The 19,564-nt window shown below is 47.1% G+C and overlaps 1 protein-coding gene and 2 long non-coding RNA genes across 8 annotated transcripts; 2 read left to right on the forward strand and 1 right to left on the reverse strand.

Moving 5' to 3' along the window:
• The first annotated feature begins 942 nt into the window (after positions 1 to 942).
• On the forward strand, positions 943 to 4,274 carry LOC148221388 (islet amyloid polypeptide-like). 2 transcript variants are annotated; one of them, XR_015808176.1, is made up of 4 exons: positions 943 to 1,084; positions 1,493 to 1,589; positions 1,726 to 1,862; positions 3,551 to 3,654. XR_015808176.1 is itself a non-coding variant. In XM_088177792.1 (3 exons), the coding sequence occupies exons 1-3, from the start codon at positions 1,510 to 1,512 to the stop codon at positions 4,025 to 4,027; spliced, it is 405 nt and encodes a 134-aa protein (XP_088033918.1). In that variant the 5' UTR covers positions 1,499 to 1,509; the 3' UTR covers positions 4,028 to 4,274. The 2 variants fall into 2 exon arrangements, 1 of the variants encoding a protein (XP_088033918.1); XM_088177792.1 differs by lacking the exons at positions 943 to 1,084; positions 3,551 to 3,654 and adding an exon at positions 3,838 to 4,274 and having other exon boundaries at positions 1,499 to 1,589; positions 1,728 to 1,862.
• LOC148221389 (uncharacterized) lies at positions 1,694 to 7,947 on the reverse strand. Of its 5 annotated transcripts, none has more exons than XR_015808179.1 (6): positions 7,484 to 7,947; positions 7,170 to 7,296; positions 5,987 to 6,079; positions 3,809 to 3,963; positions 2,172 to 2,235; positions 1,694 to 1,969 (listed from the first exon to the last, which is right to left on the reverse strand). It is a non-coding gene; the product is annotated as an uncharacterized LOC148221389 (long non-coding RNA). The 5 variants fall into 5 exon arrangements; XR_015808181.1 differs by having other exon boundaries at positions 5,987 to 6,156; XR_015808177.1 differs by having other exon boundaries at positions 7,170 to 7,947.
• Positions 7,948 to 9,826: 1,879 nt separating this feature from the next.
• Positions 9,827 to 11,317, forward strand: LOC148221390 (uncharacterized). Its single transcript, XR_015808197.1, has 2 exons — positions 9,827 to 9,921; positions 10,381 to 11,317. It is a non-coding gene; the product is annotated as an uncharacterized LOC148221390 (long non-coding RNA).
• Positions 11,318 to 19,564: the final 8,247 nt, after the last annotated feature.

The following is a 19,564-nucleotide window of genomic DNA, read 5'->3' on the forward strand; positions in this document are numbered from 1 at the left end:
CCTAAAAGAGAGGAGGAAAAGAAAATTAAGTCGACTGCAGAAGGATTCCAGCTCTCACACTTCTGGGGGGGGGAGAGGGAGGGGGAAGTGATTTGCCTAATTTCCACTGAAATCAGAGGTAAATGGTTCTAATCTGTATCCTTGGAAATCTGCAATTAGATATTTCGTCAACACTGGATTTAGTCTATTAAAAGCTGTACATTTTTCCCTCAACCATACTTTATGCATACTAGAGAAATAAATTTGCACGTTTTCTGGCTTTTCTGACATTTCCTGGCTTTTTAATCCTAGTCTTTGCCTTCTGAAAAGCATTAATTGACTCAATTTTCACTCATGACAAATCCACCTGGTTTTTAAAATATGAGATTTTACATTCATAGCGACAGAATTTTCATTGACATTTAAACTTGACTGAAAAATGTGCATGATTTCTACTGTGTTACCCTGAATGAGAACTCTATCTGTCAATTTAAATAACTTTCACTCTTTTCTTATTCATCATACAGCTTTTATCCCTTCAGATACCTTTGCTTTCTATCTATATTGTACAGCAAACCTCCACAACTTTAACTTTTCCATCTTTTCTGAGACATGTTTTCTTGTATTTCAATTACCAGTGGCCTGGCGTTTCATTTGCTCTGGCTTTCTTTGTGACTTTTGTTACCTTATTTAGCCCACGAAAACACCCACAGGGAATATAACCACAGCAGCTTATCAGAGCTGTAAAATTGAGGCTACATTTCTGATGTGCAATATGCTCTTGCAGTACCTTCACGAGGGCATTCTGCATACAGCAGGAGAATATTTACTGATGTACTAGTGCAATAATGACCCACCTGCCTCTGCTCCTCTCTGGGGCACTTTCTGTCTGTAGGGATTGGAATTAACGACAGTCTCTCTGTGCTGCCTGATGTCAGAGCTGAGAAAGGTGTCGAGGATATATAAGAGTCGTGAGACTTGCCAGAAAGGAAGAGGGAGAAGGATACTCCAGAGCCAGATGCAAGCGTGGAATTGTTGCATGCACACTTCCTGCTAACCAAGAGGGCTTGCTGGCTTCTCCAGTTAGATCTGTGACCACAAAAAGGTAAATACTTTGCCTTTTTTCTTACTTTCCCTGCAGTGTAAAAGATGCGCCTTTAGAAAAGCACTATATCCCCTATTATTAATCAAGAGCATTTTTTCAGGAAAAGACTAAGACAGCTTTAAAGTAAACTGCACTGGGGACCAGAATTTGAGACTGGGATATGTCAGGAAACGCAAATCAGAGATAAGGGATAGGATTGAAACTACTGGATGGAAAATGAGCATTTACTGCTGAGAGCTATATTTCTGAAACTGAATTGTGTCACTAAACTTGAAGGGATCATTTTTCTCACTCTAGCTTGTGAAAAAGACTAATTGCTCTTGATTTAGGACAGAATGGGCATCGGTGATAGGATGTGCTGAAGAGTATTTGGGTTAGCTTTCAGTTTTCAATCACTGTTCTTTTCAGAAAGTTTGGAAGGGAAGATGCGCAACCTGAAGTTGTCAGTTTTCTTCATTGCACTTTCTGTCACTCTGAGCTGTTTGGAAGCTACACCTATTGAGGGGTGAGTGACAAATAATCATGTTTATTTCTTTTTAGGGAAAAAGGTGTTCAGATTATTGCATGAGTTGCTTTTGCTTTCATGTCTTAAATAATATAAAAATAGAGTTATTCAAGCTCACTGTTTTATTGTTGTTCAGAGATTACTGTCTCTGGCTGATGATCTATCTGATGGTACTTCCAAGAGACAAGGATGGATGTTGCCTGTAATGTCACACAATACACTCTCAGGACTCAGTGAGGAAATGCCAGAACAACCAGCAGCAAAGACAAAAAGGTATTGATTTTCCTTGTTTCTTCCAGCCATATCAGATTGAATCATGAAGCAAACTTTGTTCCAGTGATATCCTGCTATTTGAGAGACTTTGCTTCTGCTTTTTTTCCCTCAGGAAAAAAAAAAAAAGATATTAAAATATCCTTCTACTAAACAGAGCTTTCCTATAAGCATAAAGATCAGCTTTTCTGTAACAAAAAGATCAAAGCATTTAGGGTCGAAAGTGAAATCCAGGGACTTTGTTTCAAATCATTTGATCATTTTACGATTATAAACTTTCTTAAATTAAAGAGGCTGCAAACTCTACATTACCTTGTGAAGAAAGGTGCATTTTGCAAGCGCCTTCCTTTTTAAAAAGTTCATCAGATTTCCAAGCCTGGAGGGGAAAGAAAAGAAAACATACCCTTCTTAATAATACTGCAGCTCTACTGGAATGGAATTATTTTATGGTAAAAATGCTTTCAGTAATTAAGCAAATTTAAAATCACATAATTAAATATTAATCATAGGAAGAAGGAAAAGAGGAAATTGATTCTGAGAGAATTTCACTTGTCTGAAATATATTGTTATTTATAAATTCAATTTCAGGACCTCTGTGAGAACCAGTTGCTATTTGAACCTTGTGTGGTAAGGACTTGAATAAAACCAAAAGAAATATCCATGAAAGTCAATGGGAGGTTATATAAAGCCCTATGCAACAATTTTCTTGTAATGCAATTACACATTTAAAATATTAATTGCTTAAGAACTGCTGCCTATCTACTAATCAAGAACCTGTATAAGACAGACATTCCTTTCATAGCTGCCTTTCCTCTGGTATTATTAGATCAATACAAATAACTTCAAAAGGTTATATGACATTTTAGATGATAGATTTAATAATCAGTAAGCAAAGGAACACATTGGTAACTGCTCAGAGTTTGAAACTGGGATATAGCTGCTCTTCACAGTAAATTTTAGCCACAAAGTGATATCTAATTCATGCCATATCAGCATGAAGAAGTCCAAGAAAATATGCAACAACTCAGTAGGCAATCTCTGCGAGCAAGTATTTCTGTTTGAAGGAAGAACACAGTAATCTAAGAAACAAGTCTGAAAACCCAAGCTAACCATTACATTGCAATTTAAAAAAACCCCTCGTGCTACATAGGTTTTACGTGGAGTTCTGTAAATGATCTGTCGGTTCAGATCATAAAATGTTATTTCTAGATACGGATCCTTCCTCGGACACTCTTTAAAGTATCATTCAGCAAAGGATTTTCTCTCACCACAACAGAACTTTCAATTTGCTGGTGTTTCAAAAGAGATGTGGCAGGTTTTTTTTTTTAGATGAAACCTCTGTTTAGTCAGAGCTAAGTGGGAGAGAGACAGAGCAAAAGACCATGCTAAGTGATTCTGCAGTTGGCAGAAGCTGGCAATGCCTGCTACTTCTCATGATATGTGGTGCAGATGGGAGAAAGAGTCTTTGGGTTTAATCCACTTGCTGTGGACTGGAATATTACCACTCACTTCAGTGAGAGCAGGATGTAATTCTGTGAAAACATGAGAACTGAATAAATGTTAGTGATCATCATTATGTTAGTAATCCTCATGATATCAGCAAGAGCTCTAAATAGATTTAGAAGTTCAGCTGAAAGTTAAACATTTAATCATTGCTTTCACTTTGTGTCTCACCTATACTATCATTACAGGTCTTCTAAATGTCATAAACTGCTGTGCAGGATATCAATAAAAACGACATATGACAGTTCATGTCTCTGCATTTGAATAACCTCCATCATTAAAACTGATAATAGCACCCAGCACAAGGATTTTTTTCAGGAACAAAGTAGGTGGTGGGAAGATTCTAATGTTCCTGTATTTGTGCACATATTAAAAGAACTCCCACATTAGCAGAGCTCAAATGACTATGAGAAGTGGCACACTCGATGGCTCATTGTTTGACTTACTGCTGGCTGTCTTTGTTTCACCTTGGCAGTCACCAGCTGGAGAAGAGGAGATGCAACACGGCCACGTGTGTGACGCAGCGCTTGGCCGATTTCCTGGTGCGCTCCAGCGGCAGCGCCGGGGCCCTTTACCCGCCCACCAACGTGGGCTCCAACACCTACGGAAAGAGGGACAGAGCCCCAGAGCCACGCACAGCTTTAGGCTCTGGAGATGGCTGCTGACACTAGAAGCTCAGTTTTTATTGTATCAACAACCTCTCGGTCATTTATTACTTGTACAGTCTTACCAGTGCCTTGTTTTCTCTGTGTGTGTGTGGGGGTATGTGATTTATGTTCATCATTCCACCATGCATGTACAATGACATGCATAGGCTATTCTTCCAACCCCATTAAGAACTCCAGAAATCTGCTTGTTAAAATCCTTTGTAAAAATCTGTCACGATAATAAATGGAAAAGTAATGGCAACAATGTTATTATTATTATTATTATTATTATTATTATTATTATTATTATTATTATTATTATTATTATTATTATTATTATTATTATTATTAAAAGGATGAAAAAGATAACCCATGATGTGTATGTCTTTATAGTCACAGTCTGGTAAGAGAAAGAAACCGCCTTAATTAAAGAACAATAAATATCAGAATGCTAGCAAAAGTTATGTCCTAATGAAAGTAAAACAGAAGAATCTTCTGTTTTTTAAACATCTACAGCATCTTGTCTGGTACAGTTGAAGGAACAACTAGATGAGAAAAGATGCTGCATTGTGCACCATAATCAGACAATTATGCAGTTAACTGATTGGCCTGTTTCCACTATAACATACAGCAAGCAAGGAAACGTGGTCTTGCAGCACAGACTTCTGTGCCTACTGAGCAGGGGATTTTAAGGATTTGCAGTTCTTATGTTAAGATGATATCAGTAAAATGTAAGCATAATAAGTATAATAATATATGTAAGTATAATAAATATGAATAAGAGATAGCTCTGATACAATCTAGGAGAAACTCCCGTCCTTGGGTATTCCTTTCCTTAACTACAGTAACAAAGGGAAGAGAAAAAACAATGAGTAGCTCAAGAACCAAAACACATCATAGAAACTCAGTAATTTTTTTCACTGGCATACTTAAATTGCTACCAAAATCCAGGGGAAATATTTCAGAGATGGGCAGACCTTAATGAGAATCTGACGGCATTATTTTCTCCTATCTCAGCCCAGAATCAGGGCAGGCTTAAAAACCTTTAAGTTCCTTTAAATTTTAAGCAAATTTTCATAGAGGTGAGCTGTTTCATTTCACAGAAATGGCTGTTTTGTCCACACTTCCTCAGTGAAGGGTTCACTGTTGTCCGAAAAACATTATTGTCCAATTACGAAAAACATTCAGCAGAACCTTAGTTCTGGAGAGGCAAATGAAAGTTCAATAACTGCCTTCAGTTGGTTTGTTTCCATTACAAAGTATACCTCGAAATAGAAACATTTTTGCTAATTTAATGTTAAATGGCATATTCACATCATTTCACACACAAAAAAATGCATGGGAATAAAAAGTACAGGATTCCTACTGTAAAAAGTGTTATTAATTACTCTCTTTATTGAGGGAAGTTTCAACCTTCATTAAAGTTCTAATGGATATTAATTCTGAATTTTATTGAGAAAACCGTTTATATGCCATTGAACTAATACTTCTGCCAGCTTGAAATGCCTTCCATTCCAGTTACTTTTGAGTTATGCTGCACACACACTGTGCGTTTAATTTGTTTTTAATTTAGAATATTTATTTCATTTATTAACATTTCAGAAAACAAATGAGAGAGAGGACAGCTTTGAAGTGTCACTGCGAGATTGTTTGTACAGAGCAGTAACCAAGTGGAGCCTTCCCTGTGGGTAGCTGCTGATCTCTAGGCTGATCCCAGCCCGGAATATGAGCCACGCTTTATGCACCAGATTTTGTTTTTTCAGCTACCATTTGACAAACACTAACAAAGCACAGGCTGTCCATGCACAGGACCAGTGAAACTGGGTACATGATTTTCTGCCTCACACACTCGAATCTGGTGGATTGGATACCAGCATCTATTTCACACAATCAAACTATTCCACAAATACTGAAAAATCTAACTCGGTTCCTAAGTCAGTGAAACCACCAAGAGAGAAAAGAGGGGGACCATCTCACCTGTCTTTAGCTCCTCTTTGTCTAACCAGTTGTCAGCGCTCTCCTGCTATTTGGTGGAGGAAGACTACTTCCAATTCATCCCAGCTTAGACACCTATTTTAGGATAGGATTAATCACTCCTGAAGTGCCTCTATTTCTTCGCTGATGATAGAGAGTGTCTAGACAATTAGCTGAAAATGAGCACTTAGAATTAAGATAACTAGAGTTAGTTGACAGGAATCTCATCTGCATTTGGTATGAACCGTTCAAACTAAAATCAAAGAGAAAAAGATTTGGTAAAAAAACCCCACACCACCAGCACCTCAGACTCCAAATCAACTTTCATTCTGAGCTACGTTAGTTAATTCATCAGCCAGAGCATCTTGAGAAACTTCCTTCAGTGAGATTTGTTCCCGCCCGTACTCCCTTGAGAAGACAGCTCTGCTCCCTCCCTCCTGCTGTTGCTGCACTTGGCCTCTCAGAGACGAAGCATCTAGCCATAGTAAGGCTGGATACAAGCACAGTCCAGGGCTAAATGAGCCAGGAAAAGAATGAACTGTAATGGAAAAAAGAAAATAAATACATTTATTTAATAATGAATTAATTACTAATAAGCATTTAAGCATTACTTCATCAGCTCTGCAAACAGCATGGCCAGAATTTTCTGTGCATTTTTAAAAATCCCACTATGTATTTCTAGGCTTCTTCAGGGATGTAAATATTACTTGAGAATCGAGCCTTAGATAGATTGGATTCTTTTTCAATTCATCTGGCTTCCCTCCACCTTTCAGAGAATATGCAAGCAAACAAAAAATACAAAAGAGGAAAATTAAGAATACAGACAATGTGATAAACATGGCATTATTCCCCTTAAAAAACCGAAGATACTAAACCTCTGCTTTTTAGCATGTAAGTAATGAAGTCACACACGCCGCATATCAGGCAATGTTTAAATACAAAGCCAGTCCTAAAAAAGTCCAAGTGCACAAGCATAAAATAAAGCAGGAATATTTTGTCTAAGGATATATCGCTCAGTATTACCCATTAGCATTCCTTGTTTAACCTTTTATTGCATCTACTTATGTTAGTCACTTATAAACTCTTTAAATCTCTGTTGTTTCCCCCCACTTTCTACACAAGGCTTTTACTTTTTAATGCATTAAAGGCTATTGTTGCAGCCACAGAACACTCCCATTGCACTTACCTATGCCCGATATGCAACAAATAGAAGTAAGAAAGCCTTCTCCTGCTGATATGACCGCTGCTCTTCCGGCCCTGCAGCCTCTCACCCCTACACCCTTCTAGAAACTCATGGCTGCTATCTTGCTGTGCTGCATCAAGAACAAATATGTTATTGAAATATAGAAATCATTGCCACCTGGAATAGGGTTCTGCAGTTGCTACTGCCCGAGGAATGAAAGGAAAACAGAGGTGGCCACACTGGCTGCACACTTGAATGCAATTACACAGCTGAATTCATGCACAAGTAAAATATAACCCGAAGGAAAGAAAAAATACCGGTTTTCTAGTGAAGCACAGAACAGCATCAATTTCCACAAACGAGGCTCAGTCCGAGTAAGAGCTGCAGCGCCACACTGCCTGGGGGGTTCTTCACTCCTTCCACACCCCAGTCCCCTCTCTCCAGCAGAGCAGCAACATCCAAGCTCGGTGTTCCAGCTGCTCATGTCTCTTTCAAAGAAAACTTAGCAATAAAAGCAGCTGTGAGTCAGGAAGACAGCCGAGTTTGCCCTTGAAAGGAGGTGGTCACACACAGTGAAAGACAAAATGCACAGAGAGCTCCTAAGGAAAAAAGGCAGCGACCACGTCTTTTCCCTGGGCTCTGCAGGGGAGGGGCTGTGCCGGCAATGTCCCTCCTGTGCCAAGTGTCACGATCCAAAAAAAAACCAACCCCAAATTATGGATTAGGATTATTGATTAGCAGGAGCGTGACCAGAGCCCCGGCAGGACGGCAGCGCAGCGCCGCCTGGCGGCGGAGCAGGAGAGCAGCGCCGGACCCCGTGCCAGTGTCGGTATCGCCGCGTCCCCTGCTGGCCGCGGCCATGCCGGTCCCGATGCCGCCCACGCCCCCCCGCGCGGCACCGGGTCGGCCCTCCGCCCGACTTCGTCGCGTCTCCGCCGTCGCTGTCCCTCCCGCCCCGAACTTCGGCGCCGCGGCCCGCCTCTTGGCATCATCTCGTCAACGCCCCACGGCGTCTCGCCCCCCCGCGGGACCCGAGCGTCCCCCGGGTCACCCGTCCGCAACACCGACGCTCACCGCCGCGTCAGCCGGCCGGCCCACCCCCCCGCGGGACCTCGACAGCACATCCCCGCAGATCATAACGCCGGCGCGCAGAAATTCATGCGGGCCGCCATATTTGTCCGGTATCACGTGACCGGACGGGCGCCGCCATATTTACTGTTAGGGGCGGTCCCTGGCGGCCCGGCGGGGGCGGAGAGTGGGGAGGAGGCGGGGACAGTGGGCGGGGACACGGTGACGGCACTGATGGGGGTGGAGCCGAACGTGGCGGGAATGGGGGGTTCTGATAGGCGGGCCGGAACTGCCTCGGGCTCTGATTGGCTGGCCTGGCCGGCCCTTCCACATAAATAGCGTGTGCTGCAGCGGGTCGGGCACTGCGGAGGCGGCGGCGGAAGAGGTAAGGGCGGGGTCTTGGGGGACGGCGGGGCCGAGCGGCGTCACGCGGCGGGGCGGAGCGCGGGGGGGGCGGCGGTCCGGGACAGCGCGCGGCCGCAGCGTTCCGGGGGTCCGCGGCGGGGCCGAGCGGCGTCGCGCGGCGGGGCGTGGCGGGCCGGCGTCGCGCGGCGGGGCGGAGCGCGGGGGGGGCGGCGGTCCGGGACAGCGCGCGGCCGCAGCGTTCCGGGGATCCACGGCGGGGCCGAGCGGCGTCACGCGGCGGGGCGGAGCGCGGGGGGGGCGGCGGTCCGGGACAGCGCGCGGCCGCAGCGTTCCGGGGATCCACGGCGGGGCCGAGCGGCGTCGCGCGGCGGGGCGTGGCGGGCCGGCGTCGCGCGGCGGGGCGGGGCCGAGCGGCGTCACGCGGCGGGGCGGAGCGCGGGGGGGGGCGGCGGTCCGGGACAGCGCGCGGCCGCAGCGTTCCGGGGGTCCGCGGCGGCGGCGAGTGGGGAGGCGACGGGCGGGGACGCCGTAACGGGACTGATGGGGGTGGAGCCGAGCGTGGCGGGAGTGGGGGGGCTCTGATAGGCGGGCCGGAACTGCCTCGGGCTCTGATTGGCTGGCCTGGCCGGCCCTTCCACATAAATAGCGTGTGCTGCAGCGGGTCGGGCACTGCGGAGGCGGCGGCGGAAGAGGTAAGGGCGGGGTCTTGGGGGACGGCGGGGCCGAGCGGCGTCACGCGGCGGGGCGGAGCGCGGGGGGGGGGCGGCGGTCCGGGACAGCGCGCGGCCGCAGCGTTCCGGGGGTCCGCGGCGGGGCCGAGCGGCGTCGCGCGGCGGGGCGTGGCGGGCCGGCGTCGCGCGGCGGGGCGGGGCCGAGCGGCGTCACGCGGCGGGGCGGAGCGCGGGGGGGGCGGCGGTCCGGGACAGCGCGCGGCCGCAGCGTTCCGGGGATCCACGGCGGGGCCGAGCGGCGTCGCGCGGCGGGGCGTGGCGGGCCGGCGTCGCGCGGCGGGGCGTGGCGGGCCGGCGTCGCGCGGCGGGGCGGGGCCGAGCGGCGTCACGCGGCGGGGCGGAGCGCGGGGGGGGCGGCGGTCCGGGACAGCGCGCGGCCGCAGCGTTCCGGGGGTCCGCGGCGGCGGCGAGTGGGGAGGCGACGGGCGGGGACGCCGTAACGGGACTGATGGGGGTGGAGCCGAGCGTGGCGGGAGTGGGGGGGCTCTGATAGGCGGGCCGGAACTGCCTCGGGCTCTGATTGGCTGGCCTGGCCATAAATAGCGTGTATTTCGCAGGGTCGGGGCACTGCGGAGGCAGCGGCGGAAGAGGTAAGGGCAGGATCTGAGGGGGGCGGGCGGCGGTTAGGGGTGGCGCCGGGGCCCGGCCGGCGCGGCGTGGGGCCCGGGGTGGGTCGGCGGGCAGGCCCGAGCGGAGCTGCGGGGCGTGGTGGTGGGGGGGGCGGGGCCCAGGGGGAGGCGACAGGGCCGGCCCGGGCGGCGCGGGGGGGGGGGGGGCGGCGGGGCCGGCCCGGGCGGCGCGGGGGGGGGGGGGGCGGCGGGGCCGGCCCGGGCGGAGCGGCGCGGGGTGGAGCGCAGCCGAGGGGCGGGGCCCGCGGCGGAGCGCGGCCGCTGGGGCCCGGCGTGGCGTGTAGGGGGGGCGGCTACTGGGTCTGGGGGACTCCAGTGAGGCAATTTATATGGTTTCAAGTATTGGGAATAAAGGTGCTTTTTTATGTTTTTCTTATCTCTAAGCTTTATATGATTTAATCGCGTTTTCTTCTTTCTTAGACTGAAACTGAGAGGCTGGAGCTGAGGAAGCAGAGCTGGAGAAATACGGTAAGGTTTGAAAACATAACTGCTTTGGGGCTGTGTTAGGGCATATGGAGGCACGATGGTATGTGTGTGGCTGGATATTAAATCACTAAGGGATATGAAAGGGAGTCTAGAGATGTTAAAAGGGTAAGGATTCTCAGATTGTGGCTGAAATATGAGTTCAGGAGGTGCTCAAACCACAGAGAGGTAGAGGTAAAAAAAATATCCTGCCGTGGAAAGCAGAAAGACCATTACATGGCACAGCCGGAGCAATGTGGATCCAGAAGCGAAGCAGAAGAACTGGCAGTTGAATAAAGCTTGTGGTTTGAAAAAGAGCTGAAATCACAGGGGGTGGGCTAAAAGGGGTGTCTGAAATGATTGACTCTGAAATCGCTCGTGCCGGGTTAGAAGGGATGGAGGTGAAATCGCCGTAGGAGCGGGATACGGACTGGGGCAGGCTTCGAGGCTCTGGGGCGGGAGGTGAATTGGTGCGGGGCTGGAGCCAAGACACAGATGCTGTGCATTGAAGGTGGAGAAGATTGCTCTTGCAGAGATGGAGAAAGGCTCAGGTGAAGTCAGAAGAGCAGAGCTGGCAGTTGAATAAAGCTTGTGGTTTGAAAAAGAGCTGAAATCACAGGGGCTGGGGCAAAAGGGGTGTCTGAAATGATTGACTCTGAAATCGCTCGTGCCGGGTTAGAAGGGATGGAGGTGAAATCGCCGTAGGAGCGGGATACGGACTGGGGCAGGCTTCGAGGCTCTGGGGCGGGAGGTGAATTGGTGCGGGGCTGGAGCCAAGACACAGATGCTGTGCATTGAAGGTGGAGAAGATTGCTCTTGCAGAGATGGAGAAAGGCTCAGGTGAAGTCAGAAGAGCAGAGCTGGCAGTTGAATAAAGCTTGTGGTTTGAAAAAGAGCTGAAATCACAGGGGCTGGGGCAAAAGGGGTGTCTGAAATGATTGACTCTGAAATCGCTCGTGCCGGGTTAGAAGGGATGGAGGTGAAATCGCCATAGGAGCGGGATACGGACTGGGGCAGGCTTCGAGGCTCTGGGGCGGGAGGTGAATTGGTGCGGGGCTGGAGCCAAGACACAGATGCTGTGCATTGAAGGTGGAGAAGATTGCTCTTGCAGAGATGGAGAAAGGCTCAGGTGAAGTCAGAAGAGCAGAGCTGGCAGTTGAATAAAGCTTGTGGTTTGAAAAAGAGCTGAAATCACAGGGGCTGGGGCAAAAGGGGTGTCTGAAATTATTGACTCTGAAGTTGCTCGTGCCGGGTTTGAAGCCGTTATCGGGGTAGACGCCATAGGGGTGCCATCGAGACGGGGCGATCCATGCGCCAAGATTGGCACAGGTCCGGGCTGTTGAAGGTGGGTCTGGGTCGCGTGCCAGCGCATGGAACGGGGACACGAAGGGCCATAATAGGAGGGGGACCGTAGGGCCGGAGGTGAAATATCCGTGGGAGCGGGATACGTACCGGGGCATGCTTCGAGGCTCTGGGGCGGGGGCTGAATTGGTGCGGGGCTGGAGCCAAGACACAGATGCTGTGCATTGAAGGTGGAGAAGATTGCTCTTGCAGAGATGGAGAAAGGCTCAGGTGAAGTCAGAAGAGCAGAGCTGGCAGTTGAATAAAGCTTGTGGTTTGAAAAAGAGCTGAAATCACAGGGGCTGGGGCAAAAGGGGTGTCTGAAATGATTGACTCTGAAATCGCTCGTGCCGGGTTTAGAAGCCGTTATCGGGGTAGACGCTGTAGGGGTGTCATCCAGATGGGGAGATCTGTGTGCCGAAATTGGTGCAGGCGTGGGGTATTGGAGGTGGGTCTGGGTCAGGGGCATGGGGGCTAGGGGGCCGGGGGGGACCAGAGGCCAGACAGTCAGTGCGTTAGGGGGCCTGGGCATCCTAGGGCAAGGTGGCTCACAGGTCAGCAGGGCCAGGTGGTCATGGGGCCTTGCGGCCATGGGACTTGGGGGCTAGGGGGACAGTGGACCCATGGGCCAGGGGTTCAGAGGCCAGGGGCCTAATGGGTCATGGGAGCTGGGGGGATGAGGTGCCCAGGTTAGGTTTTGGGGTTGGACTTAGACTTGGGCTTAGTCTACGTCTTGGGGTTGGGGTAAGGGGTAAAGGTTAGGGTTGGGGTTATAGTTGGGTATGGGTAAGGGTACAGGTTAGTGTTAGGGTACGGGTTAGGGTACGGGTACGGCTTAGGGTACCGGTGAGCGTTAGCGTACGGGTTAGGGTATGGTTTAGGGTTAGCGTACGGGTTAGGGTATGGGTAGAGGGTAGGGTTAGGGTTAGGTTTAGGGTTAGGATTTGTGTTAGGGTTAGGGATATTTGGGTTACGGTTAGGGTTAGTTCGGTTAGGGTTAGGGTTATGGTTAGTGGGTTTAGGGTAAGGGTTAGGGTTATTTGGGTTAAGGTTAGGGTTAGTGTTAGGGTTAGTTGGGTTAGGGTTAGGGTTATTTGGTTTAGGGTTAGGTTTAGGGTCAGGGTTAGGGTTATTTGGGCTAGGGTTAGGGTTAGGTTTAGGTTTAGGGTTAGCTGGGTTAGGGTTATGGTTAGGGTTATTTTGGTAAAGGTTAGGCTTAGGGCTAGTGTTAGGGCTAGTTGGTTTAGAGTTAGGGTTATTTGGGTTAGGGTTAGGTTTAGGGTCTGGATCAGGGTTAGGGTTATTTGGGCAGGGTTAGGGTTAGGTTTAGGTTTAGGTTTAGTTGGGTTATGGTTAGGGTTATTTTGGTAAAGGGTAGGCTTAGGGTTAGGGTTAGGGTTATTTGGTTTAGGGTTAGGTTTAGGGTCAGGGTTAGGGTTAGATTTATTTGGGCTAGGGTTAGGGTTAGGGTTTGTGTTATGGTTAGAGTTAGTTGGTTTAGGGTTAGGGTTATGGTTATTTAGGTTATGGTTATTTGGGTTAGTGTTAGGGCCATTTCTGTTAGGGTTAGGGTTAGTTGCGTTGTGGGTAGGGTTAGTTGGTTATGGTTAGGGTTATTTCGGTTAGTGTTAGGGTTACTTGGGTTAGGGTTAGGGTTAGGCATAGCGTTATGGTTAGTTGGGTTAGAGTTATGGTTAGGGTTATTATGGTAAAGGTTAGGCTTAGGGTTAGTGTTAGGGCTAGTTGGGTTAGGGTTAGGGTTATTTGGTTTAGGGTTAGGTTTAAGGTCAGGGTTAGGGTTAGGGTTATTTGGGCTAGGGTTAGGGTTAGGGTTAGGCAAAGGGTTATGGTTAGTTGGGTTAGGGTTATGGTTAGGGTTATTTTGGTAACGGTTAGGCTTAGGGTTAGTGTTAGGGTTAGTTGGGTTAGGGTTAGGGTTATTTGGTTTAGGGTTAGGTTTAGGGTCAGGGTTACTGTTAGGGTTAGGGTTATTTGGGCAAGGGTTAGGGTTAGGGTTATTTGGGCTAGGGTTAGGGTTAGGGTTATAGTTAGGTCTATGGTTGGTTAGGGTTATGGTTAGGGTTATTTTGGTAAAGGTTAGGCTTAGGGTTAGTGTTAGGGCTAGTTGGTTTAGGGTTAGGGTTAGGGTTATTTGGTTTAGGGTTAGGTCTAGGGTCCCGGTTAGGGTTACGGTTAGGGTTATTTGGGCTAGGGTTAGGGTTAGACTTAGGGTTAGGGTTAGGGTTATGGTTAGTTGGGTTAGGGTTATGGTTAGGGTTATTTTGGTAAAGGTTAGGCTTATGGTTAGTGTTAGGGCTAGTTGGTTTAGGGTTAGGGTTAGGGTTAGGGTTATTTGGTTTAGGGTTAGGTTTAGGGTCAGGGTTAGGGTTAGGGTTATTTGGGCTAGGGTTAGGGTTAGGGTTAGTGTTAGGGTTAGGGTTAGGGTTAGTTGGGTTAGGGTTATGGTTAGGGTTATTTTGGTAAAGGTTAGGCTTATGGTTAGTGTTAGGGCTAGTTGGTTTAGGGTTAGGGTTATGGTTATTTGGTTTAGGGTTAGGTTTAGGGTCAGGGTTAGGGTTAGGGTTAGGGTTATTTGGGCTATGGTTAGGGTTAGGCTTAGGGCTAGGGTTATGGTTAGTTGGGTTTGGGTTATGGTTTAGGGTTATTTTGGTAAAGGTTAGGCTTATGGTTAGTGTTAGGGCTAGTTGGTTTAGGGTTAGGGTTATGGTTATTTGGTTTAGGTTTAGGTTTAGGGTTAGGGTTAGGGTTAGGGTTATTTGGGCTAGGGTTAGGGTTAGGGTTAGGGTTAGTTGGGTTAGGGTTCGGTTTAGGGTCAGGGTTAGGGTTAGGGTTATTTGGGCTAGGGTTAGGGTTAGGGTTAGGGTTAGTTGGGTTTGGGTTATGGTTAGGGTTATTTTGGTAAAGGTTAGGCTTATGGTTAGTGTTAGGGCTAGTTGGTTTAGGGTTAGGGTTAGGGTTATTTGGTTTAGGGTTAGGTTTAGGGTCAGGGTTAGGGTTAGGGTTATTTGGGCTAGGGTTAGGGTTAGGGTTAGGGTTAGGGTTATGGTTTGTTGGGTTTGGGTTATGGTTAGGGTTATTTTGGTAAAGGTTAGGCTTATGGTTAGTGTTAGGGCTAGTTGGTTTAGGGTTAGGGGTAGGGTTATTTGGTTTAGGGTTAGGTTTAGGGTCAGGGTTAGGGTTAGGGTTAGGGTTGTTTGTGCTAGGGTTAGGGTTAGGGTTAGGGTTATGGTTAGTTGGGTTTGGGTTATGGTTAGGGTTATTTTGGTAAAGGTTAGGCTTATGGTTAGTGTTAGGGCTAGTTGGTTTAGGGTTAGGGTTATGGTTATTTGGTTTAGGGTTAGGTTTAGGGTCAGGTTTAGGGTTAGGGTTAGGGTTATTTGGGCTAGGGTTAGGGTTAGGGTTAGGGTTAGGGTTAGTTGGGTTAGGGTTATGGTTAGGGTTATTTTGGTAAAGTTTAGGCTTATGGGTTAGGGTTAGGGTTAGGGTTAGTTGGGTTTGGGTTATGGCTAGGGTTATTTTGGTAAAGGTTAGGCCTATGGTTAGTGTTAGTGCTAGTTGGTTTAGGGTTAGGGTTAGGGTTATTTGGTTTAGGGTTAGGTTTTGGGTCAGGGTTAGGGTTAGGGTTAAGGTTATTTGGGCTAGGGTTAGGGTTAGGGTTATGGTTAGTTGGGTTTGGGTTATGGTTAGTTGGGTTAGGGTTATGGTTAGGGTTATTTTGGTAATGGTTAGGCTTATGGTTAGTGTTAGGGCTAGTTGGTTTAGGGTTAGGGTTAGGGTTATTTGGTTTAGGGTTAGGTTTAGGGTCAGGGTTAGGGTTAGGGTTATTTGGGCTAGGGTTAGGGTTAGGGTTAGGGTTAGGGTTAGGGTTCTGTTTAGTTGGGTTTGGGTAATGGTTAGGGTTATTTTGGTAAAGGTTAGGCTTATGGTTAGTGTAAGGGCTAGTTGGTTTAGGGTTAGGGTTATTTGGTTTAGGGTTAGGTTTAGGGTCAGGGTTAGGGTTAGGGTTAGGGTTATTTGGGCTAGGGTTAGGGTTAGGGTTAGGGTTAGGGTTAGGGTTATGGTTAGTTGGGTTAGGGTTATGGTTAGGGTTATTTTGGTAAAGGTTAGGCTTATGGTTAGTGTTAGGGCTAGTTGGTTTAGGGTTAGGGTTAGGGTTATTTGGTTTAGGGTTAGGTTTAGGGTCAGGGTTAGGGTTAGGGTTAGGGTTATATGGGCTAGGGTTAGGGTTAGGGTTAGGGTTAGGGTTAGGGTTATGGTTAGTTGGGTTTGGTTAATGGTTAGGGTTATTTTGGTAAAGGTTAGGCTTATGGTTAGTGTTATGGCTAGTTGGTTTTGGGTTAGGGTTAGGGTTATTTGGTTTAGGGTTAGGTTTAGGGTCAGGGTTAGGGTTAGGGTTAGGGTTATTTGGTTTAGGGTTAGGGTTAGGGTTAGGGTTAGTTGGGTTTGGGTTATGGTTAGGGTTATTTTGGTAAAGGTTAGGCTTATGGTTAGTGTTAGGGCTAGTTGGTTTAGGGTTAGGGTTAGGGTTATTTGGTTTAGGGTTAGGTTTAGGGTCAGGGTTAGGGTTAGGGTTATTTGGGCTAGGGTTAGGGTTAGGGTTAGGGTTAGGGTTAGGGTTAGGGTTATGTTTAGTTGGGTTTGGGTAATGGTTAGGGTTATTTTGATAAAGGTTAGGCTTATGGTTAGTGTTAGGGCTAGTTGGTTTAGGGTTAGGGTTAGGGTTATTTGGTTTAGGTTTAGGTTTAGGGTCAGGGTTAGGGTTAGGGTTATTTGGGCTAGGGTTAGGGTTAGGGTTAGGGTTAGGGTTAGGGTTATGGTTAGTTGGGTTAGGGTTATGGTTAGGGTTATTTTGGTAAAGGTTAGGCTTATGGTTAGTGTTAGGGCTAGTTGGTTTAGGGTTACGGTTATGGTTATTTGGTTTAGGGATAGGTTTAGGGTCAGGTTTAGGGTTAGGGTTATGGTTATTTGGTTTAGGGTTAGGGTTAGGGTTAGGGTTAGGGTTAGGGTTAGGGTTATGGTTAGTTGGGTTTGGGTTATGGTTAGGGTTATTTTGGTAAAGGTTAGGCTTATGGTTAGTGTTAGGGCTAGTTGGTTTAGGGTTAGGGGTAGGGTTATTTGGTTTAGGGTTAGGTTTAGGGTCAGGGTTAGGGTTAGGGTTAGGGTTATTTGGGCTAGGGTTAGGGTTAGGGTTAGGGTTAGGGTTAGGGTTAGGGTTATGGTTAGTTGGGTTTGGGTTATGGTTAGGGTTATTTTGGTAAAGGTTAGGCTTATGGTTAGTGTTAGGGCTAGTTGGTTTAGGGTTAGGGTTAGGGTTATTTGGTTTAGGGTTAGGTTTAGGGTCAGGGTTAGGGTTAGGGTTATTTGGGCTAGGGTTAGGGTTAGGGTTAGGGTTATGGTTAGTTGGGTTTGGGTTATGGTTAGGGTTATTTTGGTAAAGGTTAGGCTTAGGGTTAGTGTTAGGGCTAGTTGGTTTAGGGTTATTTGGTTTAGGGTTAGGTTTAGGGTCAGGGTTAGGGTTAGGGTTAGGGTTATTTGGGCTAGGGTTAGGGTTAGGGTTAGAGTTAGGGTTATGGTTAGTTGGGTTTGGGTTATGGTTAGGGTTATTTTGGTAATGGTTAGGCTTATGGTTAGTGTTAGGGCTAGTTGGTTTAGGGTTATGGTTAGGGTTATTTGGTTTAGGGTTAGGTTTAGGGTCAGGGTTAGGGTTAGGGTTAGGGTTATATGGGCTAGGGTTAGGGTTAGGGTTAGGGTTAGGGTTAGGGTTAGTGTTAGGGTTAGGGTTAGGGTTATGGTTAGTTGGGTTTGGGTTATGGTTAGGGTTATTTTGGTAAAGGTTAGGCTTATGGTTAGTGTTAGGGCTAGTTGGTTTAGGGTTAGGGTTAGGGTTATTTGATTTAGGGTTAGGTTTAGGCTCAGGGGTAGGGTTAGGGTTATTTGGTTTAGGGTTAGGGTTAGGGTTAGGGTTAGGGTTATGGTTAGTTGGGTTTTGGTTATGGTTAGGGTTATTTTGGTAAAGGTTAGGCTTATGGTTAGTGTTAGGGCTAGTTGGTTTAGGGTTAGGGTTAGGGTTATTTGGTTTAGGGTTAGGTTTAGGGTTAGGGTTAGGGTTATTTGGGCTAGGGTTAGGGTTAGGGTTAGGGTTAGGGTTAGGGTTAGGGTTATGTTAAGTTGGGTTTGGGTAATGGTTAGGGTTATTTTGATAAAGGTTAGGCTTATGGTTAGTGTTAGGGCTAGTTGGTTTAGGGTTAGGGTTAGGGTTATTTGGTTTAGGTTTAGGTTTAGGGTCAGGGTTAGGGTTAGGGTTATTTGGGCTAGGGTTAGGGTTAGGGTTAGGGTTAGGGTTAGGGTTAGGGTTATGGTTAGTTGGGTTAGGGTTATGGATAGGGTTATTTTGGTAAAGGTTAGGCTTATGGTTAGTGTTAGGGCTAGTTGGTTTAGGGTTACGGTTATGGTTATTTGGTTTAGGGATAGGTTTAGGGTCAGGTTTAGGGTTAGGGTTATGGTTATTTGGTTTAGGGTTAGGGTTAGGGTTAGGGTTAGGGTTAGGGTTATGTTTAGTTGGGTTTGGGTTATGGTTAGGGTTATTTTGGTAAAGGTTAGGCTTATGGTTAGTGTTAGGGCTAGTTGGTTTAGGGTTAGGGGTAGGGTTATTTGGTTTAGGGTTAGGTTTAGGGTCAGGGTTAGGGTTAGGGTTAGGGTTATTTGGGCTAGGGTTAGGGTTAGGGTTAGGGTTAGGGTTATGGTTAGTTGGGTTTGGGTTATGGTTAGGGTTATTTTGGTAAAGGTTAGGCTTATGGTTAGTGTTAGGGCTAGTTGGTTTAGGGTTAGGGTTAGGGTTATTTGGTTTAGGGTTAGGTTTAGGGTCAGGGTTAGGGTTAGGGTTAGGGTTATTTGGGCTAGGGTTAGGGTTAGGGTTAGGGTTATGGTTAGTTGGGTTTGGGTTATGGTTAGGGTTATTTTGGTAAAGGTTAGGCTTATGGTTAGTGTTAGGGCTAGTTGGTTTAGGGTTATTTGGTTTAGGGTTAGGTTTAGGGTCAGGGTTAGGGTTAGGGTTAGGGTTATTTGGGCTAGGGTTAGGGTTAGGGTTAGAGTTAGGGTTATGGTTAGTTGGGTTTGGGTTATGGTTAGGGTTATTTTGGTAATGGTTAGGCTTATGGTTAGTGTTAGGGCTAGTTGGTTTAGGGTTATGGTTAGGGTTATTTGGTTTAGGGTTAGGTTTAGGGTCAGGGTTAGGGTTAGGGTTAGGGTTATATGGGCTAGGGTTAGGGTTAGGGTTAGGGTTAGGGTTAGTGTTTGGGTTAGGGTTAGGGTTATGGTTAGTTGGGTTTGGGTTATGGTTAGGTTTATTTTGGTAAAGGTTAGGCTTATGGTTAGTGTTATGGCTAGTTGGTTTAGGGTTAGGGTTAGGGTTATTTGGTTTAGGGTTAGGTTTAGGGTCAGGGTTAGGGTTAGGGTTAGGGTTATTTGGTTTAGGGTTAGGGTTAGGGTTAGGGTTAGGGTTATGGTTAGTTGGGTTTTGGTTATGGTTAGGGTTATTTTGGTAAAGGTTAGGCTTATGGTTAGTGTTAGGGCTAGTTGGTTTAGGGTTAGGGTTAGGGTTATTTGGTTTAGGGTTAGGTTTAGGGTTAGGGTTAGGGTTAGGGTTATTTGGGCTAGGGTTAGGGTTAGGGTTAGGGTTAGGGTTAGGGTTATGTTTAGTTGGGTTTGGGTAATGGTTAGGGTTATTTTGATAAAGGTTAGGCTTATGGTTAGTGTTAGGGCTAGTTGGTTTAGGGTTAGG

Source organism: Sturnus vulgaris, chromosome 23 (assembly GCF_052056855.1).
Source record: "Sturnus vulgaris isolate bStuVul1 chromosome 23, bStuVul1.hap1, whole genome shotgun sequence".
Lineage (NCBI taxonomy): Eukaryota > Metazoa > Chordata > Aves > Passeriformes > Sturnidae > Sturnus > Sturnus vulgaris.

Excerpts from the sequence above, each read along its gene's own strand:
- LOC148221388 (XM_088177792.1), top strand. The coding sequence starts at position 1,510 with ATGCGCAACCTGAAGTTGTCAGTTTTCTTCATTGCACTTTCTGTCACT. Across the intron at positions 1,590-1,727 it reads GAAGCTACACCTATTGAGGG|ATTACTGTCTCTGGCTGATG; the intron begins GTGAGTGACAAA and ends TGTTGTTCAGAG. Across the intron at positions 1,863-3,837 it reads CCAGCAGCAAAGACAAAAAG|TCACCAGCTGGAGAAGAGGA; the intron begins GTATTGATTTTC and ends TCACCTTGGCAG.